Source organism: Capronia coronata, assembly GCF_000585585.1.
Source record: "Capronia coronata CBS 617.96 chromosome Unknown acBCG-supercont1.6, whole genome shotgun sequence".
Lineage (NCBI taxonomy): Eukaryota > Fungi > Ascomycota > Eurotiomycetes > Chaetothyriales > Herpotrichiellaceae > Capronia > Capronia coronata.
This window is the reverse complement of record NW_006912898.1, coordinates 1,583,952-1,610,479: the sequence shown is the minus strand read 5'-3', so window position 1 is coordinate 1,610,479 and position 26,528 is coordinate 1,583,952. Positions and strand designations below refer to the sequence as shown.

The 26,528-nt window shown below is 52.0% G+C and overlaps 8 protein-coding genes across 8 annotated transcripts; 2 read left to right on the top strand and 6 right to left on the bottom strand.

Moving 5' to 3' along the window:
- Nucleotides 1–5,046: 5,046 nt before the first annotated feature.
- Nucleotides 5,047–5,600, bottom strand: A1O1_07250 (uncharacterized protein; the record flags this gene model as incomplete). Its single annotated transcript, XM_007728123.1, has 3 exons — nucleotides 5,047–5,192; nucleotides 5,255–5,323; nucleotides 5,399–5,600. The coding sequence occupies 3 exons, from the start codon at nucleotides 5,598–5,600 to the stop codon at nucleotides 5,047–5,049; spliced, it is 417 nt and encodes a 138-aa protein (XP_007726313.1).
- A 2,012-nt stretch (nucleotides 5,601–7,612) lies between these two features.
- A1O1_07249 (uncharacterized protein) lies at nucleotides 7,613–8,850 on the bottom strand (the record flags this gene model as incomplete). The annotated part of the gene is made up of 3 exons (XM_007728122.1): nucleotides 7,613–7,699; nucleotides 7,754–8,090; nucleotides 8,312–8,850. 3 exons carry the CDS (start codon nucleotides 8,848–8,850, stop codon nucleotides 7,613–7,615), a joined length of 963 nt encoding a protein of 320 aa, XP_007726312.1.
- A 4,575-nt stretch (nucleotides 8,851–13,425) lies between these two features.
- A1O1_07248 (uncharacterized protein) lies at nucleotides 13,426–14,114 on the bottom strand (the record flags this gene model as incomplete). Its single annotated transcript, XM_007728121.1, has 3 exons — nucleotides 13,426–13,510; nucleotides 13,568–13,893; nucleotides 13,953–14,114. 3 exons carry the CDS (start codon nucleotides 14,112–14,114, stop codon nucleotides 13,426–13,428), a joined length of 573 nt encoding a protein of 190 aa, XP_007726311.1.
- Nucleotides 14,115–15,571: 1,457 nt separating this feature from the next.
- Nucleotides 15,572–17,313, top strand: A1O1_07247 (uncharacterized protein; the record flags this gene model as incomplete). Its single annotated transcript, XM_007728120.1, has 2 exons — nucleotides 15,572–15,755; nucleotides 15,818–17,313. 2 exons carry the CDS (start codon nucleotides 15,572–15,574, stop codon nucleotides 17,311–17,313), a joined length of 1,680 nt encoding a protein of 559 aa, XP_007726310.1.
- Nucleotides 17,314–18,149: 836 nt separating this feature from the next.
- Nucleotides 18,150–18,400, bottom strand: A1O1_07246 (uncharacterized protein; the record flags this gene model as incomplete). Its single annotated transcript, XM_007728119.1, has 2 exons — nucleotides 18,150–18,200; nucleotides 18,269–18,400. Coding segments are annotated over 2 exons (183 nt in total), but the record flags the coding sequence as incomplete, so codon positions are not given.
- A 521-nt stretch (nucleotides 18,401–18,921) lies between these two features.
- On the bottom strand, nucleotides 18,922–20,445 carry A1O1_07245 (uncharacterized protein; the record flags this gene model as incomplete). Its single annotated transcript, XM_007728118.1, has 1 exon — nucleotides 18,922–20,445. The coding sequence occupies one exon, from the start codon at nucleotides 20,443–20,445 to the stop codon at nucleotides 18,922–18,924; it is 1,524 nt and encodes a 507-aa protein (XP_007726308.1).
- Nucleotides 20,446–21,209: 764 nt separating this feature from the next.
- On the bottom strand, nucleotides 21,210–22,776 carry A1O1_07244 (uncharacterized protein; the record flags this gene model as incomplete). The annotated part of the gene is made up of 2 exons (XM_007728117.1): nucleotides 21,210–22,336; nucleotides 22,398–22,776. The coding sequence occupies 2 exons, from the start codon at nucleotides 22,774–22,776 to the stop codon at nucleotides 21,210–21,212; spliced, it is 1,506 nt and encodes a 501-aa protein (XP_007726307.1).
- A 968-nt stretch (nucleotides 22,777–23,744) lies between these two features.
- Nucleotides 23,745–25,074, top strand: A1O1_07243 (uncharacterized protein; the record flags this gene model as incomplete). Its single annotated transcript, XM_007728116.1, has 3 exons — nucleotides 23,745–24,188; nucleotides 24,265–24,806; nucleotides 24,897–25,074. 3 exons carry the CDS (start codon nucleotides 23,745–23,747, stop codon nucleotides 25,072–25,074), a joined length of 1,164 nt encoding a protein of 387 aa, XP_007726306.1.
- Nucleotides 25,075–26,528: the final 1,454 nt, after the last annotated feature.

Genomic DNA, 26,528 nt, shown 5'->3' with positions numbered 1-26,528 from the left:
GGCATTCGAGTCATCCAGCAGCGCAACTAATAAGCTGCCGGAGGAGGAGGAGGAGGTCGCTAGGGTCTACTTTCCAAGGCAATTGTACATCGCCTAGGCTTGAGCGGACGGGATTCCAGAGTAAAAGGCCGTAGACAAGCAAACCAGATATGGATGTGTATATTTAACAAAATGACAGGATTTGTTTACGCAATCGACCATAGGATATGGAATACAGGGCTTCCCGTTCGCTCAGCCATACTTAAGCCATATACCGGTCAGTTAGTACCAAAGTGGGTGACCATTTGGGAATCCTGACTGTTGATTGTTTTTGCATTTTTGGCTTCCGCCACCCTTATAAGGTCTGGCAGCATGCCTATAAGCAATACCTAGATACACTGGTCACTAAGCGGCTGGCATGGCTGAAGTGGTGGCCGTCCGGGCTTTTCAACACTTGAATGTTTCGCCTCAGGCTCTTGGTTCCCTATAGATCGGATTATTGTGTCCTTTGCGAGAAGTGCATCACTATAGGGTATCCTACCTAGCTTGCTGATACGTGGCTTAGGGAGGAGGGCAACCCCATACGAAATCAGACCACGCCTATGGAGAAGACACTGCCTATAAGTAAACATTTAGGCGCACCTACTAGTCATCTAATAGGGGCTCTCCAGAGGATATTTACACCAAAGTATACCTATAAGCACACCCATAAGCACGCCTATAAGCATCTCCAAACCACCCCTCCAGGGCCCTGCACAAGGCAGAGGACAATGATGGGGCGGGCCCCATACGCACAAGGGTACCCTAAAAGAAATGTGTGTGTTTGCATGAGCTCAGGTTCTGGTCGGCGGACTTCCGAACTTCCACCGAGTTAAGACACTTTTGAAATGATGTGAGTGTGAGTGTGATTGTTTTGCTCCCCCCAGGTGCCGACCAGCGGAGTTCTGTTCTTTCGCTGGAGGGAGCAAGGTGAACAAGAAAGCAGACAACAGAAAAAGGACAGATGAAGTGATTTGTTCTTGTCTCTGCAGCCCTCAGGTTCCAGTTGGCAGAATTCCACCCTTTCGCTTCGGGATGCAGAGACGATGACAGTGAGATGATGATTGTGAGTGAGGGCTGAACAACGACAGCTAGGCCTTCGGGTGCCGACTGGCGGACTTCCAGTCTTTCGCTTCAGGCTTCGCCGCTGATGTCCAGTTGCTTGTGAGTGTCAGTTTTGTTGTTTTTGTCTCGCAATCATGGCTTCCATCCTTTCCCCATGATTGAACGAGACGGAGGGCTGGTCAGTCAGTGAGGCCTTCGAGTTCCGTCTGGCGGGCTTCCATTCTTTCGTCTTGGGCTTCACTGGCTTGGGCGGGTGTGAGGGCAGGATGGTGTCTCTTGTGATTTGGCTTCCGTTTGGCGGGCTTCCATCCTTTCACCTTGTCAAAAGAGGCGGGCCAGCAGCTCATCCTTGGGCTTCCGTCGGGCTGAGTTCCCTCCTTTCACCTCGGGCTTGTTGCTGCTGGGAGAGAAATACATTTCCGCCGGCGCGAAAAAAACAAACGTAAACGACCATCATCATCAACGACCAACAACGGTTCTCGCCATCCTCTTGCTCCAGGCACTCTCCCTCATCATCGATTCCCCCGTGTCTCAACTACCCCCAGACTGCCCGAGACTTGCCATTGGGCCCTCAAGGACTCGCTCTGTTGTTCGCTGACAGCGCTACTAAGCCAGAGGTCACCTATGTTGAAGCTTACTGACGAAGCCTCACCGGGGCCACTCTCACTCCCCAGAAGACTCTTCAGCTGGATCGGCGAGACGCCTCATCCGTCACCGTCTCGTAGTAGGGCTGCCTGAACTTGCGAACAGGGCCACTACTCCGGGCCGACAACGTCTGAAACGCCGCGCTTCCCTGGCTGTGTCCCCCCTGGGTCGATCGAGAGGCCCGGCTGGCAGCGGGTTGCATTGGCGGATTCCTCATAGAGGCAGGTGGTGAATGGGAGCCGGTGGTTTGAACTCGTCGCGGAGCCGACTCGGTCTCGTCGAAAGTCTTTTTGCTGCAAATGCACCCCATGATTGTGATGTCGATGGTGTACAGTCTGTGGCTTGTGTGAAATGTATTCTGAAGAAAGAAAGAAAAATCCGGCAAGAGAGCGAGGAGAGCTCCCATACTTATGTCTCTTCTTTTGCCCAGACTCCAGTCCGCCAGCCCAACACTGTCGATGACTCTTCAGTCGCGATCAGAGCTCTCGCGTTCCAGCCGAATTTTCGTGTGAATCAGCTGGGTGTCTGTACATCCAAGGGGACGCGCCGAGCTATTGAGTCGGAAAACTCTTTTCGATATAGAGGTGGCGCCGATCCGACCGAAAGCATACCTTCTCTAACTCAAACTTCCATCAACGCTCTACTTTGCCTTGCAGAGCCTCCCCGTCCGTGGCTGATATCCTGCTTACTGGCTTGGAGGTCTCATTGAGTTCAACTGAAAACGTGAACGCCTTCCCACTTTGTCTACAACACCCGACCTCCTCGAATATACATTGGGGGCACTTGAAGTCTGTTGTCTGCGCCGCGCAGATCGCACATCTCACATACCTTGCTGAGGCTGTTCTATACACTCCTGAAAAACTTTTCTCTCGACAACAGCATACTCACCATATGCTGGAACGATCGGCAGCATTTCGAAGGAGAAAAAAGATTTGTAATCTAGCACCCACAGGGAATGTATCACTGAGCAGACGATCTCACCCACGACCCAGAGAGTCAATCAACGCTTCAACATTCTGCTCTGGTGTCCTCCACAACACGAAACTTCATATGGTGTCGGTTCGACTATAACGACGAGAGTGGTTGAGATGCTGGGGGTTGGACGAAGTTTGCTAAACTGCAACTAAAAGTGGAAGTGAAAGTATCGTCGAGTCACCAGAGGTAAGTTCGTCCCATAAAGGATCAGCCAGTCTACGACTACTACTACTGCGCTCAAAACGACAAGACCTTCCAGCGAGGCCCTAATGCCTGACTCTAGCAAGTGCCAATGGCTCGAATGTGCCTGAGGAGAGAGTTCAATGGATACAGCATGACCAGGCGCGTCTGAGAGACTAAAATCTCAGCAGTTCAAGTGCATACGCACGGCAGCTACGACAGCAGCCACGACCAGCTCCGTCGGGCTCATCAACTTGAACCTCGACACATAGCGATCCAATGCTGAAGAAAGTGCGCTTGTGGTGGTTTCCACCTCAGGTGTCTAACCACCAACAGGTGCCCTCAAAAGACGTGGCCAACCTATCATGTCGAGCATGTACAGCTGAGTGAGGCGAAACCCACAGCATCGATACTGTAGCAAGAGTTACCAATCCCCTTCCGGATCGACACAATCTCTTCGAAGATCTTCTTCCCCGCTGGAAGCTCTTATTTGACTTCGGCATTCAATAATTCAATAAGAACAGGACTGGATCGAGGTAAATCAATCTTGCATTCAACCTTTTTCACGCAAGCTCAACGCAGCCCACAACCACCTCTACATTGGCAGAGCCAACTGAACTGCTCGAGTGCACGATTTGCTGACGCCTGTCCTCCAAGTTATCCCGGCGAGCTCATTGTGATACTGATGCTGTTACTACTTACTACTACTGATACCGATACTACTGATGCTGATATTGATGCTGATACCTACTGGGGGGCCCGAAATCCGCAGCCTTGATCTTTTCCTATCGAGCTCAGCATTTGCAGGCGGCCTGCACGAGGATATCCGATCATTGGTCAGCGCCGTTACTACTATCTGTCCCTCATCCTCTTTGCATACTACTTACTATACTGTATGGATGTACGTTCATTTGGAATCTGTTCTCATCCCATTAATTACATAAGCAAGGCTTAATTCCCCAGAGTCGGTACCCCGACTTCCCCGATAGTCAGCACACTCAACCGAAAGCATTTTGCTGGTGGTTACCTAAGGAAGTACTTACCTAGTAGTACTAAGTAGTCCCTCATATTACCATCGCGGCAAGTACATACTACCTATACCTAGTAGTACTTACTGCTAACAAAAAAATTTCCGGAATGTTTTTTGTCAACCCGGATCAAGCCTGATCGAACCCGTATCAAACCCGTATCAAACCTAAATTGAATCTAGATTGAGCCTGGATTGAACCTGTATCGAGGAGCTGGGTGCTGCTTTGATCCTCCCTACCTAGCTATCATTTTTATTTCTACTTACTAGGTACCTACGTATAAGTATTCCCAACTGCGACCTCCTTGATTGGTATCTCTAGGTTACCTAGGTAGTAGTTATGTAAAGTTAGTATAGGTACCTACGTGGTAGTTCCTGACTTATCTAGTACTAGTACCTAGTTCCCAGTGACTGGCCCTGCAGATTTGGCAGGAACATCTGTCAGTCTGGACGAAAAGACGAGGGCAAAGGTTCATCGCATAGGGGTCGTTGAGAATGTTACCGATTCACGCAAAGAACCGTGCGGTGACAAGGCAAGGGGCGAGCAGGGCGAATACAGGTTCATGGAGAATGCCAATATAGGGTGTGCACAGCATGAGCGTGAGGTAGCGAATTCTCAAGGGACTGGTCGAAAGTAGCCGGACGGAGTCAAAGTAGACGACGCGCTCACATTGACTATATTGTGGTAGTTCCCGGAATGAAGACTCGAGTGGTTGATGGACAAGGCTTGAGGTTTTTTACATGACGTTAAAGCAGCATGGATGATAAGAGGAGCGGTGGAAAAGAAGGAAACAGCCGGAACTGCAGGCCTGTCCATCCTTGCCGATGGTTGACAAAGACCGCATGCACATCTTGAAGCAAACTTCCTGATCCGCGAGGATTTGCGTCCATGGAGGTCAAACTCAAGCACAGAGGAGCAACAGTGCAAGTGTCGGAAGAAGAGGGACAGGACAATCTTTCTTCCTGATTGGAATATTGATGTTGGGTTTGAGTGATGGATGGTTAAGTGACATCCTCTACCTCACTTGAAGTGAAGGATCGGTATTTACAGCCTCATTGGAACACCGAGTCTGGATGCATCATGCCGTCGCTCGCAGAGAGGCAGCGGAAGTGATCTCGGCTGTGGCAGCGGCTGTTCAAGAAGGAGGTGTCAATTCGAAGCTCGCATCGCCTGTCTGCGGGAGCCAGCTCGGTCGGAACTTGTCGTAGATCTCGGCGGCAGGTTTCCCCCATTTCTCGCTTCCCTTCAAAAGACCCGTTCGAACGACGATAGTGTTGGGGCCTGCATTGCGCATTAACAGGGATCCGCATGAGAGAATCCCGGGTGGAAGCGATTTGACTCACCCATGACCTGCTGATGATGATACGGACTGGCAGCGCAGTTGGGACACATGTAGCAGTCGACGGAATTGCCTTGCAGCGCGACGTCAGTCTCCTTCATTCATTCATTGTGTGCCGACCGCTTCAATGATAAGTATCTCGGCTTACCGGAATCGCCCTTGTAGCTGTAAACCTTCAAATCTCCCTTGGTCAAGTGGAAGTTGGACTTGGGGATGATCTGGTTGAGCGTGAATTCACCGCCGCCCAAAATCTTGCAGGCTCCGCAGTGGCAGAGGATGTGCTTCTCTTCAGGGATCTCGACGGTCCAGGCAGTGGCGCCACAGTGGCATTGACCTTCGTAGGGGGCCATGGTGAATTTAGTTCGGTTTCGAAGGGATAATCGAGGAAGGCCGGGATGTGGATTGCTGGAATAGTAGTGTAACTACGGACGGGTGAAAAGGGTGGAAAGATGATATTTGCTTCCGTCGGGTCTGGTTCTATAGAGCGGTAGTAGTAGGGACAGTGACAGTGACAGTCGGAGGGGTAAGGGATGCTGTTAATATAGCAAAGCGATTCAACTGTCGCTCTTCATCTGCAGTGAGTTGAAGTCGAGATAAGGGTCCCGTCCCTGACCCGCAAGGCAGAGCATTGCAGAGTCGGCATTTGGAAGCATTGCATGGACCCCGCCGAATCAACGAAGGAGAAGGAGCGACTTGGTGCTTGAAAGGTATCATGTACGTCATTCCATCCAGGCAGATGTTTCCCCGCGGCGGACTGTTCGGCAACCGATTGGCCTGTTGTCAACATTTGAATAAGGTAATCTGCTTGCCGGTTTAGACAGGATGCTAGTATGGCAAATACGGCGAGTCAGTCGACCCGATCTGGATAAAGATGCAGTGGTCAACAACTTGAACCGTGGATGTTCTGCAGGGCTTAGTAACAGACCTGCTCAATGCAGTGGTCTCGATCGATCGATTCGTCTGGATAATAGATAGCCCAATATTATTTGATCACAACGATTAACCGTCTAGTACTTCGTCTCGAAAATAAAGGTCTGACGTGACCCCAAGTTCTGTGTCAGCATACTGCTAGTACACTGCAGGGGTTCTGCTCAATTGTGGGTTCAGACAGCTCAGCTTACAGAGATGCAGCCATTGGTACTAGTGTGCCGTGTCGAATTGCTCGACTGCTGCCTGCCCGGAAGTCCATTCTGGGTTAGCCTCAAAAAATCTCAAAAAGCAGCATGTCCGACCAGGAAGACCGAGCAGTTCTTCGGTCTTAAAAGAGGAGCAGGCGTGTCGAAGGGGATTCTTCGGTGTTTGACAAAGGAAAAAAAAACATTTCCGATCACGTCGTCTTGCATCCATTGACTGGCTAACTATTCGACCTGACAAGTTGGCGTTGGATTATGTGACCGCCTTGCTGCTTTGTGTGGATATTGGCGTTCGGAAGCTGAGCATCGGAATGTTTTGCGTCTTGATATGTTTGGCTCCAAAGGTGTCTAGGTCCCTTATCATGGACAGAGCGAGCAGGAGGCGCGAATGTGTGCAAAGACCCAAGGTCAAGGACGAGATGACGGGTTGCACTTCTTCATATGCTGCCCGAGCACATGGGTGCAGAGTGCTTGGCCACGATGAATGTTGCTTTGCAAGCACGCAGTCTTGCTTTCAAGCTGATTGCTATCAGTCGTCAGCACCAGCCGGGCCTCGAGGTACTGGATATGCAGTCTGATGAGATGAGATGAGATGCATCATGAAATGCAACGCCACCCCAATTTGCGACTGGAAATGTATTTTCAAACCAACCCGAAATCTCGCATGCGATGGTCTCCATTCTTGGGAAGAAGTGATAACCTCAACGCATGCATCCGTGTTGTGGTCATGAATTCGTGAGGCCTTTACCAACTGGGTATATGTCCTCCAGGCCAATATCTTCAACCAAGCCTCTATTAATCTGTCGAAGACAGCTCCGCCGGCTGCACCCTGCCCCAGCGTTGTCGCATGAGAAGAGTTCTGCAGCATAGATGCGAAAGTAGATAGCATAGCGCGTGCGATGTGGACCCTGTCAATGGCGCGAGATGGCAATGGCCAGGACCATGTTTGTTCCTCGTTGACTGATTTCGCTTGCGTGATCTTCGGTGCCCATGCCTCTATTTGTTCCGTCTCCCAATTTCTTCCTCTTGTATGGTGCCATGTTTTTCATGCCGTGGTGAAGATGACTCTGACGAGGGGAGGGTGGCCGAAAGAATGATCATAGAGGGTCGTTTCCGAGAACACCATTGGGGCCAGCTTCAAGGCTCACGATCAAGGCTTCCGCCCAATGACCACGCGACTAACAAAACCAGTTAGTACACGGTTGGCAAGGCGGGTCATTGACTCCAGCTTACAGAGGAAAGTAAAAATGTTGCTGACGGGAGTTGATCTCCTGGAAAGCTTTGATGCAGGCATCGTTGACCTGGTCGACAGTCCACTGGTTGTTCGTGTGAGCAAGTTTGCATATGAATAAGAGATTTTGACTGCTTACTCCCATAGACCTGGTACAGATCTGCAATAGCCAACCTTGTAGACCGGTCTTGTAGAATCGTTCATAAAATCGTCCCACATCTTTCAGTTTGGGATCCGTGGGCCACGGTCCCAGCGGCAGTTTGAGTCTCTGTTCCTGCACATCCACAAAGCCAGCCTCTTCGACCTTCTGCTTCATGGCGGACGAGATTTGAAAATCTCTTCCCGCGGCTGCCGACATTTCTCGGGTGAAGTTGCACAAGGCTGTGATGTGACTATCAGGGAGGATTTCTTCGTCGTCCGTGAAAGCTTCAATCTCCACTTCCATCTGTTCGATCCACGCCCCGGAATTCATGTTTCTAGTGATCGTTAGCAGACGAGATGGGCAGGAGTGAGTGTAGGCTGTGAGAAAGATGGGAGTAAAGGTCGTCGTGAACAACAGTAGGATCGTGTGCGTGGCAGCATCCTCGAGCAGCCATTATCTTGGCGGCAAGCGACTTCGCTGCTTGATTGTTTTCACACACGGGGTATGTCAAAGGGCGGAGGAACAGCGAATGATGCAGGCTGCGAGCGAACTTACTCGAAGCATTGTTTGTATAAGGCATCCCAATCCTTGACTCCCACAAACAACGATCTGATATGCACGAGATCAAACTTCATGGTAGGATCGTCCAAGACCCATTCTTCGGTGGCATCGAACATGATGTGTGAAAGATTGGGAAAGACTGGACTCGGACGAGGTGCGGTGTCGATCCCTACCACCTGTGTGTCGGGATATCTCTCTGCAACTCCCTCCGCCCACAGGCCCAACCCTGTTCCCACATCCGCCACACAGCGTAAGGAAGACTCGTCAACGGGAGAAACAAAGTAGTTGTTATCGAGCAGCAGCAGGCACAGCTCGTGGAGAACTATTTCGTTCTCCTCCGAGACCTCGTCGTAAGGAAAAGGATGGCCGTCCTTGTAGTCGTGATAGCGTCGGCCATTCTCGACTCTGAAATTGTAGGCCGAAGAAGCTACCGAATAGGCCGAAGTGTCGTCATCGGCCTCACCCTCGGTGAACTGGTAACGACTGTACTGCTCATCGACCGGGATGATCGAAGGATGGTTTAGATTTTCCATTTCCTTGTCCAGATATTTGATAATTCAAGACCGATACATGGCCACCCTCTGTCCACGCACTCGCTCTGCTGACTCTAGATGGATCAGGAGATGGAAATGAGAGGCGATATGGTGAAATATTGTGGCTAAAAGGAGGGCAGAGGAAGTATAGAGGAAACAAGTCGAGAGCTGGAAGAGGAAGGAGAGACAAAACTGGAATGGAGCACGGAACTGAGGTGATAGTCTGACCGAGGAGCTTGAATTTCGTGTGTCAAGTGGAGATGGGGATAGGTATTGCGAAGTGGTGTTGGAGGAGGAAGTGACAGGTAACGTGATCGAGGCGGATTTCAATTGAATCAGTGTTTCCTTCGTCGTGAAGTGATATGATGGGAGCGGATGCCAATTGAGTTACTGTAGACGAGGCATCAAGATGGATGGGGCCACCGCTGTCAGTAGTGTCGACCAACCACTTGGCACCACCGCTTCCCGAAAAGCGGATCTGACGGTTTGAGATATCGTCGAATGGACCCGGAGTACCGGTCAAGGTCGACTCTGCTCGGATAGAAGAACGGTGTCCCAGAGCATTCGTGCTGGACGAGGAGCAAGGTGGCGACTGATGCTGAGGTGGCCTAGGATTGAGCCACGACTGGCAAATGGTAAAGGACCGCCGCAGTCTGAGGCAAGGCGCAATAGAAGGACTGTGGCCAAGCAGGACAGAAGACAGCGAAGGGTGGCTCGAGAGGGTGAGCGGGATATAATCGAAGGCTAGAAGAAGAAAATGTTGCCAAATGATGGTCTGTGAGGGTGGGCATCATGCCAACGAGAGGCCTGCTGGGACATCAAGAGTGGATTCGGGGCCTGTGAAGACTCTTTTTTTGGAGTTCTGTACTAGGGCAGATGGATCAAATAATGCAAGTTCAATGCAACAGGGCGCCATTGTCGGTGAATGTGACAATGGCCTGCATGTTTCGGGTGCGTCGTCGAACAGTAAGAGTACACAGTACTGTGGGCGTAGTAGGTCTAATTGCCTATGGACTACTGCGCTGCGGTGCGTTCGCCCGAATGCGGCTCGGAGGAAAAGCAGCTAAATGATTCGCCTTGACTTGACACTGGCAATCAGTACACAGGAAAAGGGAAAAGCGGAAGAGGAGGCGGAACCAAGCCTGAAGAAGGTGAAAATCCGACCCAGACAACCGGGTGCGAGACGATGGAGGAGTGGAGCAGAAACGGTTACGGCGACAGGGGACGAGAAAGCAGGGGACAGAAACAGGGGACAGGGAACAGGGACGATGAGGAGGGCCGGGATGATTAATTGATCAGTCGCCCAGCCCGAGTGGTGATTGAGTCAAACTGAGGGACACACCCATCCGCCCACCTGTGATTCATGTTAAGCAAGTATCATCGATGGACAAGCAGTAGTGGACGTGAAGAGTTCATCCAGATCATTCGCTTCAGGTTGGCCAGCAAATTGCGTGCATGCCGGAATATCGCTTGGTTTGACCAGAGCGGCGGGTACAGAGTACAATGCTGCCACTGCAGTCTATCAAACAATAATCATGTAGCCAGCAAGGACCAGGTGGACGGGGCCCAGTGGGTAGTTCTCTAGGTACCAGGGATAGCTGTGGTAGGTAACGGATTGATTGCATGGGTTGTAGGGACGGATGCCTGCAGAAGAGATGCCAGGTGCCAGATGCCAGATGCCAGGGCGACAGGTGGGCAGGTGGTGCCAGTGGGTGATGTTCCTTTAACGAAGTACTAGTAGTACACACTATCCCCCAAGCCACCACTGGCAGGCACACCAGTGGTATCAACCCACCAGGGCTAAACCAAATATTGCTGCATCCTGCGGCGCGGTTACTAGGCGATGGAGTAGGGCTAAGGAGGCCGTAGGCACCATCGACGAGGGTGGGTGCCCAGTTGAGAGACCTAGCAACTCCCCTCCGGGCACTGGCGACTGTCGTACAGGTTGTCAGGTACCCAGGTGGGCATATAATAAGCCTAAGGAGCCTGGGTGTGTCCCTCCGAGTCCCTAAGTACCTGCTATGTTACAGATAGTCTAGGTGCAGAGTCGAACGAGTCCGCCGTCCCGGCAGCACGGAACCACCTGGGCAAGGTCTTCAAGTTTGAATCTCGGACTGCAGTGTGACAGGCAAATACTCCAGTGGAAGCCGGGGACGCCACCGCCACCGCCGCCACCATCTCGAGTTGGGAGAGAGAGTGACTGACATAATACTGGGTACTCCTCAGGGCTCTTATGTACCTTAGGCGCCTCCTTGAGATGCATTTTAGCTTAAGGTTGCCCTAGACTCGCCCATAAAAATAATATATTATTGATCTTAGGCGCTCAACAACACTTATCAGCTTCTGTTATGGGCATGCTCTCCCCCGAGGCCCTAATATGCGTGGCATATTACAGTGTGTACAGTAACAGTGACTGCCGTGGAAGAGTGCTCCAGTCTTCTCTTTTTTGCCGCGTCCCGTCGAATCGGGCCCTGGTTCGTTCCGAGACCCAAGGAAGACTCGGAGTTTATTGCGAACAGCCTGAGGGGCAGGATTGCGAATTTAACTAAGTGGTCTCTGCCGAGATAGTAGTCTGAGGGTTAGCTACCTGGGTACCTGGGGTTAAGGTAACTACAGCAGGCAGTACTATTCTTTCAGACGCCTATGAAGTCCATCTCCACTGCAGTGGATGCCCCGGGGCCTCTTTTACTAGCCTCTGTAACACACCATGCTGGCAGCAATCCTTGTTCGCTACTTGGGAAGGACTACCTAAATACTAGTACAGTATACGGATCGAACCTTGCGGGTAACACGACATGGCAGTTTCAAGTTGTGGAACTCAGTCCCGGGAGTTCGGTTACAGCAACGTCGTCCCCTACTCTGTACTGTAGTGCTGTGTATAAGGTAGTTGTGGTCGTAGAATTCGTCGCCCGTGGCTGGTCGTTTCTCGTTCAAGTTGGCAATGTTAGCTTCCAGCGCGTCGGCGTCCCCATCGAACCTCGATGTTTCCGTCTTTTCCCTACGCTCATCCGCGTCAAATTGGACAATCAGGCATTACGTGTATATCGAGGCTCAAATTGGAAGCCGCAAGTCCTCGGGTAAGAAACGGGGCGCTCTGGCTGCAGGTGTGTGCCTCCATGCAGTTGCATCAATTACTCTACATGCATCTTCCAAGGTTTGCAGGTTCCCAATATTGATCCACCCTTGTACCGTGGTAACCACGACCACCGTGACTGCATCCATTGCTCCACCGATGATACCGCCAGTATGTTTCAATTCCATAACCTTGTTGCTCCTGCTCTGTAGGATGTTGATCTGAAGGGCAGTCTGATCACCCACCATGATTGGCATCATTCTCCCTCTCGGCCACGCTGTACGCTGTAGTACTGCACTGTCTGTGGTGACCCTGTGACACCTCACGGGTCCCGCGTGAATGGTCCCAAATCCACGGGTGCGAGAATTTCTCTGCTGTCATTAATTCTTCATAGGACCATGCGCTGTGTGACCCGACATACTCTGACACCGGCCACGTTTTCTTCTTTCTTTGCCCCTCTTCCTTCTTCGAAGCATGGTCAGTGACACTGCCAAAGCAATCTGAAGCCCTGTCGACGCCACGTGATAATGAACCGGCCTCACTCGGCTGATGTTTCTCTGTTGACAAACTTTACTCGTCGGCATCGGACGTGCCGCAGATAATCGACCGGAGGGTGTGAGAGAGGATCTGCAAAGTGCTCAACGGGTCCTGCGCAAACGACACGCTGCGACGCTCCCTCATTCGCCTTCTTGCTTAGTATTTGCAACGAAATCGGCGATGTTGGGCAGCCTGCTGATGATGTACGCAATCTGCGCATGCACGCTGTCGGCTTCCTACAGAATATACAGGTGACCAACGAACTGCTGGCCCGACAGACTGGGTTCTGCAGTGTTCCGATGCAAACGACCCAGGATAACCACCACTCCAACCAGTGGAGAGCCCCTGGTTGTTGGTCTCGGTTGGCAGCCCCTTACATTTGCTAAGAAGCCATAGGTGCAGAACATTATCTGCAGGAGTCATCCCAGTGAAGAAAAGCCAGCGTCACTCCTAATCATCTGGTAGACCTCGTCGACCTTTCCAGCCTATCATTGCCTGCCACATTTTACCGGGTATGTCTGCGACCACCCTCCCTCGACACAGTACAGAGCGGTACGTAGTACTACTCTGTAGCACTGACATGGGGTTCGGGTACCGGGCCACATCATTCCATTCTTTCCAGTCTCATGTACACATTCTGCCCTGCGCCGCCTTGCGCTTCTGATGGTCAAAGTACGTCCTCATCCCAATCCCTCATCCCAATCCCTCATCCCAATCCCTCATCCCAATCCCTCATCCCAATCCCTCATCCTGGAACACAATTATCCTCCGACGACCGGAAATGTGAAAGCTAGAAAGCTAGACGCATGACACGCCCGGGCTGCCGCGAAGAATTCCACTTTCTTTGAGGCTTCCACGCAGGCAATTATTAGTTTCATGTATGTGTTGTCCATGGTGGAGTCCGTTTATCAAGTCCGTGATTCTTGACCAGATGACCCGGTCGGCCCTGTCGTGGAACTCTTCACTCAAGCTTCGTTTTTGTCGGCAGCCGGCTGCTTGGTCCGCTTCCAAAGACAGACAGTGCTGACGGCTGAGAATGTGAAGAGGACGCTGCAAACGAGACATTAGATGGTGGGACCGTGAACCTCAACCATTGGCCTGACTTACCAAAGTGCGATGCTCAACCCCCAAATGGACTTCATTTCCAGGCAGGTGGCTTTCGAAGTGCCGATCCACTGGGAATAATTGACCGCGCCATCCTTGTTGAGACTGTTGCCCAACGCCGAGGTGAAGTCGTAAGCGCTTGAGGTCGCGTTGGAAACCTCATCAAGCACTTGGCAATTGAGGTAGGAGAGTGGTTTGCCAACCACCACCGAGACCACGATCAATGCAATCAAGAAAAGAGAGTCAATCCCAGTGCTGATCAGAAATGGTAGAATGCTGTCGAAATACAGAATGACTGTGATGGCACAGTAAAGTACGGCAATGCAGACCTGCACCTGGTCAGTTCGCCGCGTATGGTCCTGTTGAACAGCTGTCCTTTGGTACGTACAATGCTCAATATTGCGACGAGAACTGGCGGTGGAGTCGCCCCAGCGCTGACCATTTCAGATATGAAGTTGGCCGTGATTCCGATAATGGCAACCATGGAAGCGACCTCCAGAGCTCGAGTGGCCTTGAAGGTTGCTCCAAGCACGCCGTTATCTGGACCCATGTTGCCCAAAATAAGATAAACGAATGAAATATGGTTGAAGCCGCAAGCAGTCAAGGGAAGGAATATCGGTCAGTGGCGTCGAGCCAAAGGTGGAACAAAATACAGCGAAGGAGTGTATAGTTAATGGGCTGGCTTTAAAGGAAGGTGTCCAAGAGAGTCTCTCTGCGCGAGCAGGATGTTTTCACAAAGGAGAAGATGTTGCTTGCGGTTGAGGAATTGAAGACTTGACTTACAAGCAGGACTGTTTATGGGCTTAAATATCCCACAAGTCTCTCGCTCATGGGGCTGCAGCCTTTCGCGACCATGGGTACGATTGTGGCAGTGAGGCCAAAGAATGTTTCTTCTCGGTCTCGAAGCTTACGGCAAGACAACAAACTGGATGGTCGTTGTTGATTCATTTTCGACTCAATACTGTCTCGAAGGGCGCCAGGGTCTATTTCAGGCGGCGCTTATGGCCGAACGTCTTCAGCAGCCGCCAGCCAGACAAAGCCGGCGCCTCTCGGCGGTGTCATTCGCTCGCTGAGCGCATCATCTAACGCGACTGTCCCTCGACGGATCTTTGTTTCTTCCATCCGGGTTTCAGTGGTCTTTGAGCGTGCGTGAAGAGTTTTCGGTGGGAGCAGGTGGGGTTGCAGCGAGACAACCAGGGTAGATTTCTTGCATTGGCTAGGTGTGGTGCCGCAGGTACGTACCTATAGTAGGCTCTAGGTAAGTCAGACATCTCAGTCCACAGACTCATGTATTAGACACTTTCACCGTGACTGCAAAAGGTCTGCTGTGGGTTCCGAGTCTCTGGTGCTGAAGCGAGCTTCGAGCCAGAGGGAAGACACAGTTGTACCTGGCAGGTGCCTGGTAAGGGAAGAAAGGCGCAGAACGAATGAAACTGCTTGTCGGCGGTCGGAGGCTGCCACTCGCCACAAGCTGCACCAGGTCGGCGGCCTCCAGGCTCCAGACCACCGACTGCCAGAGCAGAGCTACACCCCGCCGCCCTCGAGCCACTGCACTGCAGCCAATCGCCTCTTTGCCCGCCAAAAGTTGACCAGCTCGCCAGGGTTGACAGTGAAAAATTATTCTTATCGTTATCAATGATGCTCCTGCGTGTTGCTATCTTGCTGCTGTTGATCATTACTACGTACTAGTAGGGTAGCAGTAGCAGGAAAAGGTACCTTGAGGTAGGGTACATGACAAGCTCCTTGCCCTCTATCTCAAGCTGTTCAAGCTGTCGTGTGCAAAATTGAGCTTCTTCAACCTGTCCATACACGGCCTCAACTCCTCTGTCTTGTATATACTTTCAATTTGTGTTCGGCGCCTGCGTCCTTCCGTCACCGTTCCCCCGCTCAGCGTCTTTGATTCACCACTCCGCATTTTCGTGCCAGATCTTCTCCCCGCGTGAGTCTGTTGCCATTTTGACCTTGACCCGAGCACCGAGACATTACCGGCTCGAGCCTTCTCCCGACATGTCGCTCACACGAGTCGCGTCCGTCGATGGCCTCGAACGAGAGCGCAGAGGCTCCAGTGTCTCTTCACCTCGGAGAATGAGCTTCAATCCCATGTCTGACTGGGCACCTCCTACCGACCGAAGGCCAAGTCTCGTCCAGGCCGCTCTTGAGTTCGAGGAAGTCTCCAAACAAAAGCGCATAGGTACGTCTGGCACAAGCAGAGGGGAACATATGGGCATATCGCTGACAGGTCTCTCATATCAGTCCAGGTTGTAGTCGCCATCATCTACTGCCTTTTCGCTGCCGGTGTCGTCTTCGGCTATGCGGCCATCAAGCCGGTCCTGATCGATGAAGGCGTCTTCAAGGGCCTGTGCACACCAGAAGAGGTAGAAAAGAATGTGTCGCCGTGTTACCAGCAAGAGATCCGGCTGAACTTCATGTTCACTGTGGCAGCGGTCTCGACAAATGTCGCAGCGTTGCCGATTGGGACAATTCTCGACCGATACGGTCCTCGAGCCTGCGGTGTCATTGGGAGCATCTTCCTGGCCACGGGGGCCTTACTCTTCTCCTTTGCCTCCAAGGTCAAAGCTGACCTCTTCACACCCGGCTACTTCTTCCTCGCCTTGGGCGGTCCTTTTATCTTTATCTCGTCCTTCCAACTCTCCAACACCTTTCCCCAAAACTCGGGTCTGATCCTTGCTCTGTTGACCGGTGCCTTTGACTCTTCGTCCGCCTTATTTCTTGTCTTTCGGCTGGTTTATGAGGCAACAAACGGAAAGCTCAACACACACCGTCTCTTCCTCATTTATCTGGTTGTCCCTGTCTTCATATTCCTGGTCCAAATCTTCGTGATGCCCAACGAATCTTACAAAACCGTGAGTGAAGTTGTCAAGGACGCCGAAGAGGAAATAAATGCTCCCACGCCCCCCGAGCTATCAGAAGAGGAGCGACGTGCCTATAGGGATAGGCGAGCGAGCACCATCACTGAAGTCAATCTCTTGCTGGACAAGTCTACCAATACAAAGCGGGCCAAACGGGAGGAATCGAAGAACAGCAAGTCCGGTGTCTGGGGTGCCTTGCATGGCTACACGGCGATGGAACAAATAAAATCACCCTGGTTCCTGCTCATCACTCTCTTCACTGTGATTCAAATGACCCGCATCAACTACTTTGTTGCCACTATCCGGCCCCAGGAGACATACCTGCTTGGGTCGGCACGGAAAGCGAAGACTGTGAATGACTTTTTTGATGTGGCCCTCCCTCTCGGGGGAGTACTCAGCATCCCCTTCATCGGCACGCTGCTGGATCACACGTCAACCCCCTTCGCTTTGGGATTCTTGGTGGTTGTAGCGACCATCATCGGTATACTGGGTTGCCTCCCATACATGTGGGCCGCCATTGCCAATGTGTGCGTTTTTGTCGTCTACCGTCCCTTCTACTACACCACCGTCTCGGATTACTCTGCCAAGGTCTTCGGGTTCCAGACGTTCGGAAAAGTCTACGGCCTTATTATCTGCTTGGCCGGCCTCTTCAACTTCCTCCAGTCTCCGCTCGACGCCATGACACACGTGGTGTTCAACGGCAACCCAATCCCTGTCAACGTCATCCTTATGGGCATTGCTGTCGTCGTGGGCACAGCTCTGGTGGTGTTCACCTACATCAAGAGCCGCAGCATGAAGCGCGAACAACTCGAGGTGGAAGCAGAGGGTGCATCGGAGTCGCTGATGCCTGGCGCCAATGGAACCTCTTATGGTACATAAGCAACGACGAAAGGATCAAGACAGCCGAGAAGCGGCGACAAAAGTTGACATCTGGCTGTCCTCATGCGACGTCTGCCATGAGTATTTGGCGTACTATCTGAACCCTTTTAATGGATTGGATCCAATGGTGTGATCAGGTGGGTTTGTAGCGCCAGGGCGCATATACAGCCTAGTTATGAAGAAGCGGTGACAAGAATGTGTATATAGATAGGTTATTGATCTGAGATTGTAGCGTTAGGGCGAGACGGCTTTCCATTCAATATCGCTTTTTGAACCACACAACCACGCGGTCATGGACAGCACTCTAATAAGAAGCCAATGCGAAATGGGCAGACATGATCTTGTCCGGGATGTACATGCAATCTACATGATATAATACAGGTTTTCTCCAGATTCCCAGATTCTGGGACCTTGCGAGAATACACATCCATGGTATCTCATTTCAAGCAGCACTGTCTGTAGACCGATTTTCAAATCTTGACTTTGTTTGGTGTAGTGCTGCGCAAGCAAGATGACAGCCAACCAAAGCAAATGCCTTTTCTTCGCGGCCCGAGGTTGGCAGCCCCAAGAAGCTTCGAACAAAGACGTTCTGCCATAAGCAGCTGAGTGCAGCTCACCCAGCACTCGCGGTCCACGAGCCTTCTCTTCCAACGCCATACTGTACATAGCCTACACAGTCCCCCAGTCATGGCTCCGAGTGCAATTTGCTCCCCCATGTATGGAGTGTGCCTTCGGCGACGGCCACTGCACTGGCAAGCCAGATAAAGCAGAGTGCGGGATCTCAGAGCGGAGTGCTTGACGATTAACCAGACGTAGGAGGGATGGAGAAATTAGAAGCCGGGCAACAGCATCTCACTCCAGTCCGAGCTGAAGAAAGCGACGGCAGCCTGTAAGCGAACTCGTTAGTCTACCAGGTGATGTGATATTGCGAGATGGGCATGTAGGAGGTACGTACCCCGAACATAGCGACGCTGATCACAACGCTCGAGTTCTCCTCCGACGTAAGGGTGTGGTATATCGAGCTAAAGTAGCCCTGGGGTTTGGCTGAGCGGCGCGCCGGTTGCACTGTGATGCGCTTGGGAGGCATTTTCGCAACGAAGAGGAGACGATGTGAGGATCGAGCTGCGAGGTTCGGTGTGGACGCGGCTAGAGGTTTGACCAGCCTCTAAAAAAGTCGTTGCGTTGTTGTTGTTGAAGTGTCGGGGATGGTCTTGTACAGATCAAAGACTGCTGCACAGGGATAGCTGGAATGATTTAGAGAGTAGATGTCGTTTGACTGATTGAATTTGGATGAACATGAAGTGGAAATTTGGAGCGCATGGATGCTGGATGCTAGATGTCCAATTCTGGCTTAGCGCGTTGTACGGTGAGACGCGCAGCCTCCACTGCGGTCAATCTACGGTGGAGTTTATGGATCTTTCGAACTTACTCGTTGAAGAATTGTCAAGATCAGGGTTGTTATCCCATCGCATCCATGTCTTATATGCTAGGGTCATAGCATCACAATACCATCCTCTACTTCTCTTTTCTGTGCTATATACCTACCTTTCAGATGTCGGTCTATGTCTATCAACCGTGGTGGTTGCAATCTACTGGCGGCCTCCACCTTTATGCCGATACCGCCTCTTTACCGACATCGTCCTGCTTCACACCTTTGGTTTCTCTCAACCATCTCAAACGTTCCTCTCTTTCGATGTTTGCCTGGTGCCATTCCGCGGTGTGACCTTCCATCTTGTCCTCAATACCTAGCTCGGTAGCGCTTTCATTGATCCATTGGACCAGCTCAGCCACGTATCTCTGCTCCTCGTCAGCCGCCCTAAGGCTGTGGAAGTCCCGTCCTAGGCCTTTGCTCTTTACGCGATCCCGATACTCCGCACGCATTTGCTCCTTCGAAGGAAGCAGTGCTTTCCCGGCTAGGACTCTGGCGACCGCCTGCGCTTGGAAGTCGAACAGTGAAAAGGTCGCAATGTGGTACGGCGCACCAACGAACGAGAGTGAAGGATCTTCAATGTAGAAGATGTCTTTGTGCAGGTTGTGCACCATCTCCCCGTCGCGAGTCACGAGCACGATTTCGTCAGCTTCGTCGGCCGCCTTTGTATCGCCATGCAGATGGCACAGGAAAGGATACGAAGTGATGTATCCTGTGCAGAGCACGATGGAATGGATGCCGGTCAGCTCTTGCCCATCTTCCAGGACCACCGTCACTGATTCTGGCCGGGGCCTGGATTCCTCGATATCCTGGCTGGCATTGATCCGGAAACTTTTGACACCACCAACCCTGATGGCTTTGTCCGGTAACAAGGCCGCAGGTAGATCGAGGACTCCACCACGAGAACTTTGGTAGATGTTCTTCGCATAGGCACTCGCCTCCTTGGCAATGTCCAACGACGATACTCCTGCACCAATGAGCAGGATGTTCTGGTCCTTGAAGACAGCAGGGTTCCTATATCTCTTCGAATGCCACACTTGATCTGGCCATGCCTGTTTCAATTCCTTGAGGCCGGGAATGTCGGGAATACGAGGCATGTGGTAATGGCCGGAGGCGACGACAACGGCATCAAATGTCCACCGTCTCTCCACCAAGTGCGGCCCGCCGAACGGTCCTGGTTGTTTCTGCAGAGTCGTAGTCCGGATGGACCACTCTGTGCCAGCCTTGCGCACTTCTTCCACCCGAGTGTGATACTCTGCTATGGCAGAGACGCCGTGGACATCGGCAATGGTCTGGATATACTCCTCCATGACCTTCTGGCTCACGAAATCCGGTGTCCCATCCGGCCAAGCCTGGAGACTGGTTCTCATCAACCTTGTCGAGACGTTATTCTGCAGTCCCGAGTAGCATGGCCCTGGAGGTGCGTGGGCGATTTCGATATCCTCATGATTCTCATCAATTTCAGCCGGTGGTGTAACATATGCGAGCTCCGGTTTTGTCTCATAGTCGCCGCGGGACGGGGTCTCATTTGGATACTGAGGCTCTAACGCCGACCTCTCATCAAAATGCCAGACGCCTCCTGCGACCCCGGATCTTTCGAAGAGTGTGACTTCGACCCCGTGCTTCAGCAAATGTGCGGCAGAAGTCACTCCGCTGATCCCCGCGCCAATCACGGCTACTCTATTTGGATGTTTTCCCACCATTTCTACAATGGTTTATACAAGAGCAGTTCGAGTGTACAAGGTTTTCCCAGAGCAACACTTGTGCTTTTGAATCCATGGGGTTTAATCTATCCTCATGGTTGTATACCTCCAGGGGAATCCAGCTAGTCGAGCCGAAAATTACCTGACTCTACCGAACGAGACCACCTTCACAGTAAGCACGCCATCAGGCCTTGCACATGTCGTGATCACCCGGAAGATAGGCGCCATCTAGGGTGCAGATTCGCTTTTCATATCTGTCCACCGAACACTTCATATGACAAATTGGTAGTGACACTGAGCCGGCAACTGGGCCGTCAACTGCGGTCTTGGCTTGCTCTACGCAATACACGCTACAGCGGCATTCAGGACTGCCGTACCCAAGTCAAGCTTCGAATAGCTGGGCATGTAGCGTCAACGGGAAATCTTAAGTAAGATGGACGTGGTAATATGGATGAGGTGAGATTGACGCATTCTCGCGTCATCGTTAAACATGCATCTACAGTCTTTCAATTTTCTATATCCGCAGCAAGGATGCCAACAATGCTTGAGGAAAGCCTGGGCCCCGAAGCTCTGCGGGATCCTCTGTGCAGGATGAGCGCAGGCAATGGCTCTGATATCGGATGGGACCACCTATAACTTTGCCTCTGTTTCTCATAGACGGGATGCACATATGGTTCTGTTCATCCATGGGTGGCTTCACAAATTGACTGTGCCGCTATCTGCCTGGTGCATGCCCGTGCAGAAGCAGGGTGAACGGCACAGCATCAAGCAAGTTCGGCCTGCTTGCGTGTCTTTGCCTGCGCTCTCTTCCACAAGACTCGAACCACCAGGGCACTGATAATCATTCCTGCGTTCAGGCATGCTGACGTGACGAAGCCTTTATAATATCGAGGAGCGTCGATCTGTTGCCACACGACCAGCGGGAGCCATGCCTGAAAGACGTATGCCATCTCGTTCATGGTGCCAGTGACGACGGCGCGCTCTTCATTGTCGTCCGAGCAGATCTCGTGCGCCCATGCCATACACAGCCCGCTCATGCCGCCGCCGCAACCAGCGAGGATATAGCATGTCCACTGCCAGCCTACGGGAATATTCCAGACCGCAAGGCTGGAGTAGCACACAATGCAGATCAGACCACCCACAACAATCGGGGGCCAGCGAGCGCCGCGAAAGACGCTGTCTGATGTCCAGGCGTAGATGAGCGTGCTCACAATCTGCACAGCGTACGTGGTCGTCGGGTAGGTGTTGATTTGTGAGATGGTGTATTTCGGATCCGTCGATGCCTTCAGATACTGCGCAAAAGTGGGCTGGGTGATTCCTGAACCGGCGTTGTTGAACGTGATGTACAAGGCTGTCAAGGCGTATATCTTCCACGATGTGAAGATCTTCTTGAACTTAGCCTTCGTGTACGGAGCCCGATTGGCCCTGCCCTCAAATTCCATGCGCTTCTTTGCATATTCGCGCTCCGTTGGTGAGAAGTACCAGGCTCGTGTGATTTCGGGCACGTCTGGTAACAGGAAGAAGCCAGAGATGGCGACAGGAAGAGAAATGATGCCGTCAACAATGAAGAGCCATTGCCAGCCTTTCAAACCTCCCTTGCCCCCGAGGTGGTATACACCGGCCATCAGGTATCCAGAGATCATGCTGCCGATGGCCGAGCTAGTGTGGAATATGCAGGAGCGCTTCGCGAGCTCATCGCGCCGATACCATGACCCGATCACATATACCATGCCCGGGTAGAAGGTCGACTCGGCCAGGCCGATCACAAACCGGAGGGCATAGAAGGAACTCGCGCTGTTGCACCTGCTCAGGCACATGGTAAGTACCGTCCAAATGAGTTCCATGGTAGGAATCCAAATGCTGGGTCGGACGCGAGTGAGAATCATGTTTGCTTTTGTCAGACCCAAAGTCAGTTACTGGCACCTCAAATTCGAATAGGTCCTTCGACTTACATGGTATCTCCCCAATAACATAGCCGACGGTCCAGCATGTCTGCATATAATTGAGCTGATTCTGGTACAGGCCCAAATCCTCCTTCATGCCAGACACGAAGGCATTGTTGATGTTGATCTGGTCCAGATACTTGATGAAGTAGCCTAGACTGCCGAAGGTCAGGACGGCCGCGTCGAGCTTGAACAGAAACTTCCGCTCTTGCGGCGACTTGTCCAGGGTGTCCCAGACGTAGGACTGCCATTTGCGTTGCGGCTTGGCCTGGATGGCATAGTCCTCGTCCTGGTTGTCACTCGACTTGCTTGGCACAGGACTACTCACGAGAGTGTCGGCCGCGACACCCTTGAGCTCGGCCTCGGCGCTCTTGTCATGGACAGCCATTGGATTGCTTTTCCCTTCTATTCTCAGATCCAGAACACCACCTTGAGATGCCTTGCACCATGACAGCGAAGAAGCCTTTCATTTAAAGCCATATCCTCTCATCAACACCTGCACAGATTTGCGCTGGCACTCCACACGCTCATACGACTGGCATCACTTTCCCCCACCGGAGTGCTGTAACATCGGAAATGGCACCTTTTGTCTCGGGATTGCGTGATCTTGGTCATTATCCATACGTTCTGGATTCGTGAACAGTCACCGATATCAAGCAATATAAGCTTTATGGCTGAACGTCACTTATCTTCATCAATGAGTTGCGTCAGAACAAGCTCTCTGAGCCAATCGAACACAGACAATCGTCAAAGAAGCAATCCCTGCGCATGCAGCTGGCGTGCGCTCTTGCGTTACACTGCCGTTGAGGTTGTTGGTTGCTGAGCAGCAAATAAAGGGGTTAAAGCACGCAATCCCGTCACGTGACTGATCTGAATGGTACATGGCCAGCATATCAAACGAGTCAGTCACAGAGTTTAGGGAACCGTACATGCTGATTGGGTTGATAAGCAGGCAACTAGGAGGGGAGACTGCATTCTACTTTGGATGTCATGCCTCCATGGGCTCCATGGATGAAACCCCAGCGGGTAGCGACGCGAAGCACCCCACTGGCTGTGCGTTGACACCTCTTCAGAGAGTCCAAACAACCAGCACAGTTCACACGAAGTCGCAATCGAGCTCAAAAGCTTTGTGATTGCACGCCATAGTTGCAAGGATATCGCGTTCCAGCCGGGCAAATGGAGCGATCGACGTGATAAGGATATGTAAGCGGATCACAACTCCCAATGCGTCCTCGGGCCATGATTGAGGTCGAGTGCTCAAGTTAAAAGGCAGAGAGACGGCCATCTGGGTAGGAAGGCTCGCGTTTGTAGTTGTGCTATTTTAAGTTGACTGAGATAGGATAACTGTCAGGCACAATGGCTCCAGCGCCGATCGATTCAAGCATCACTGAATATATTGTCCCTAAAAAGGACTCATTGGGATTGCCTGAGCCCGCATTGAAAAGATTGACAAAAGCGGGAATCGATCTCTCGGAAGGATACCCTTACCGCCCGGGCAAACCTCTGTACCTTCAGGATGTCTACAACATCCGAAACCATGAAAGAAAGCACGTCGACCCAGGCTCGCGGGCAGACAAGTCGAAGAAGGCACTGTTCTCTGCTGCGACCAAGGTCACAGACTTGACGGTACACATCGGCACGGAGATAGAAGGACTCCAGCTGAAAGATCTCACCGACCAGCAGCGAGATGAGCTTGCATTGCTAATCGCTGAACGAAGCGTGGTGTTTTTCCGGGACCAGGATCTCTCACCACAACAGCAGAAGGAACTTGGCGAATACTATGGCGAGGTGGAGATTCATGTAAGGTCCAAGCCCCCTTTTTGCTTGATATAGTCGATCACCTTGTGCTAAAAAAAATGCTTTTCTCTCAAAACAGCCCCAGGCCCCTCAGGTGCCAGGCGTCCCCGGCGTGACTGTAATGTGGCCGGCCCTCCAAGCAACCGAGGTGGCAGCCAGCTTTCGCCGTCCGGGCGGCGCGTCGCGCTGGCATACGGACCTGGTGCACGAGCGACAGCCCGCAGGCGTGACTCACCTGCACAACGACACTGTGCCACCTGTGGGAGGCGACACGCTTTGGGCCAGCGGGTACGGCGCATATGAGAAATTGTCGCCAGATTTCCGCAAGCTCATCGACGGCAAGCAAGCCGTCTACCGGTCTGCGCATCCCTACCTGGACCGTGACAACCCGACAGCTGGACCGCAATATGTTGAACGCACACATCCGTTGGTCCGTGTCCATCCGGCGACAGGCTGGAAGGCGCTCTGGGTCAACCGGGCCATGACGGTGCGCATTGTTGGCCTGGATAAAGACGAGAGTGACCTGATCCTGGGGTATCTTTGCGATGTCTATGAGAAGAACGTCGACATTCAGGTCCGCTTCAAGTGGACCCCCGGATCAAGCGCTCTTTGGGATAACAGGTTGGTGTTACCCTCCCTTGGGGGGAAAGGGAGAATCTAGATGCGGTGTCTTCGTGGCCGTACGTACTTCTGCTGACAATGGCATTCCAGAATCACAATCCACAATGCTAGCTGGGACTATGGTGGAAAACATCCCCGGCATGGGACCAGAGTCACTTCCTTGGCGGAAGTCCCCTTCTTTGATCCAAGTGCGCCCACCAGGAGAGAGGCTCTGGGCCTGTTGGATCCGGATGAGAAACAGGTCGATGGGGTCTTGGTGGAAACCTAGACACGGATGTTCCGGAGAGATGGCACTCCCATTTTTCAGATCGCATAGTTTGGTGGTGACCTCGGGTAAAATGGCCAGGAACAGGAATAGCACAGTACGTTCAGACTCGAAGAGTCCACTTCCATCGGAGTGCTCCGTTTGGTGTGGACATGGCTATGAGACTTCTTGGTCAGAAGGACTGTCTAATCAAGACCGCCATACCCAACATTTCTCAGGCATTCATCATATCACTACTGCGATGATTAGCCAGTAAACATGTTGCTTCAGACTGGATATCTGCAAAAAGCCGTAGTTCGTTCATCCCAGCGTTCGCTAGGTACCCAGCTTCACGAAACCCGAGGAGAGCTCCAAATTCCTCTCGCTGAGCCGGCCCAAGTAGTTTCCGGGGTTCGTGTGTTCTAGGCCCAGACATTGGCCAGAGGCGGGCTCGGCGGTCCGTGCAAGACTCCAGGTGTCTCTGCGACTCCATGGAAGAAGAACCAAATGTACATTGTACGTAGTAGTACTAGTACTAGTACAACTATGTACTAAACAGGCAAGGACTCGAATTGACGTCCAAGCCTTTCACGTGACAAAACCCACGTGACAGAGAGCCAAGTCACGTGAGTACTGAAAAAGGACGTCGCCCCATCAAAATCCATCACTTCTGTCAAGCTGTCACCGGTTCTAGACCCTCGCTGTTCCTCGTCACTCCAATCCACTACACGGGCCGGGCTCGTTACTATTCAAAATGGCGAGCCTCCTAGCAACGCCATGGTCCATGCGTGCTTGGTTTGCGAGATTTGGCACGTTCCTTCATCGATGAATTGCCCTTTTGAGATCTGTCGTCCATGGGGAAGGGTGTGAGACCTGATCATGCAGTTTCGCGCAGTCAGCCAATGCCGATGTTTAGAGTTGGCAACAAAATGGCAATCATATTGTCCAATATTTTCTAGCTTTTCGATGATCTGCTTCAACAATCGTGCCAACAATGTCCAACATTGTCGATCCTTGCAGGACATCGAAAGCTGCTTATCGACAGCTGCAAAGTCAGGTTTCCTGCATCAATTTGAACAGATATCCGTCGGATAGGATCACCAGAGATGATTCCCGTCTTGAGCACGGGCCAGCCAGTATTGAGCCAGTCTGAACATCTTGTGGTGGCTGTGATTTGATCCGAGTTTTCGCAGAGGACTATGGTGAAAGGTCCTGGGATTTAAGGGTCCTCCAAGAACCCTGACACGGCATCCAATGCAATCATTCGACTGGATCCATTTGGCGCGAAATAAGTACAAGTACTAGTGAATCCGGCAACCTGGTGATCTCCATGTGGACTTCCTTTGAGAAGGCCAGTTCCGATCGCCGACGTCTCTTGAGGCTCAGCAAAATCTCAGAGGAGCTGTGCTGGTGGTCCGTTCACCACCGTCGCTCCGTCATGACCCTTTTCGGTAGGAGCTTGAGTGCAGTTTTGTCAT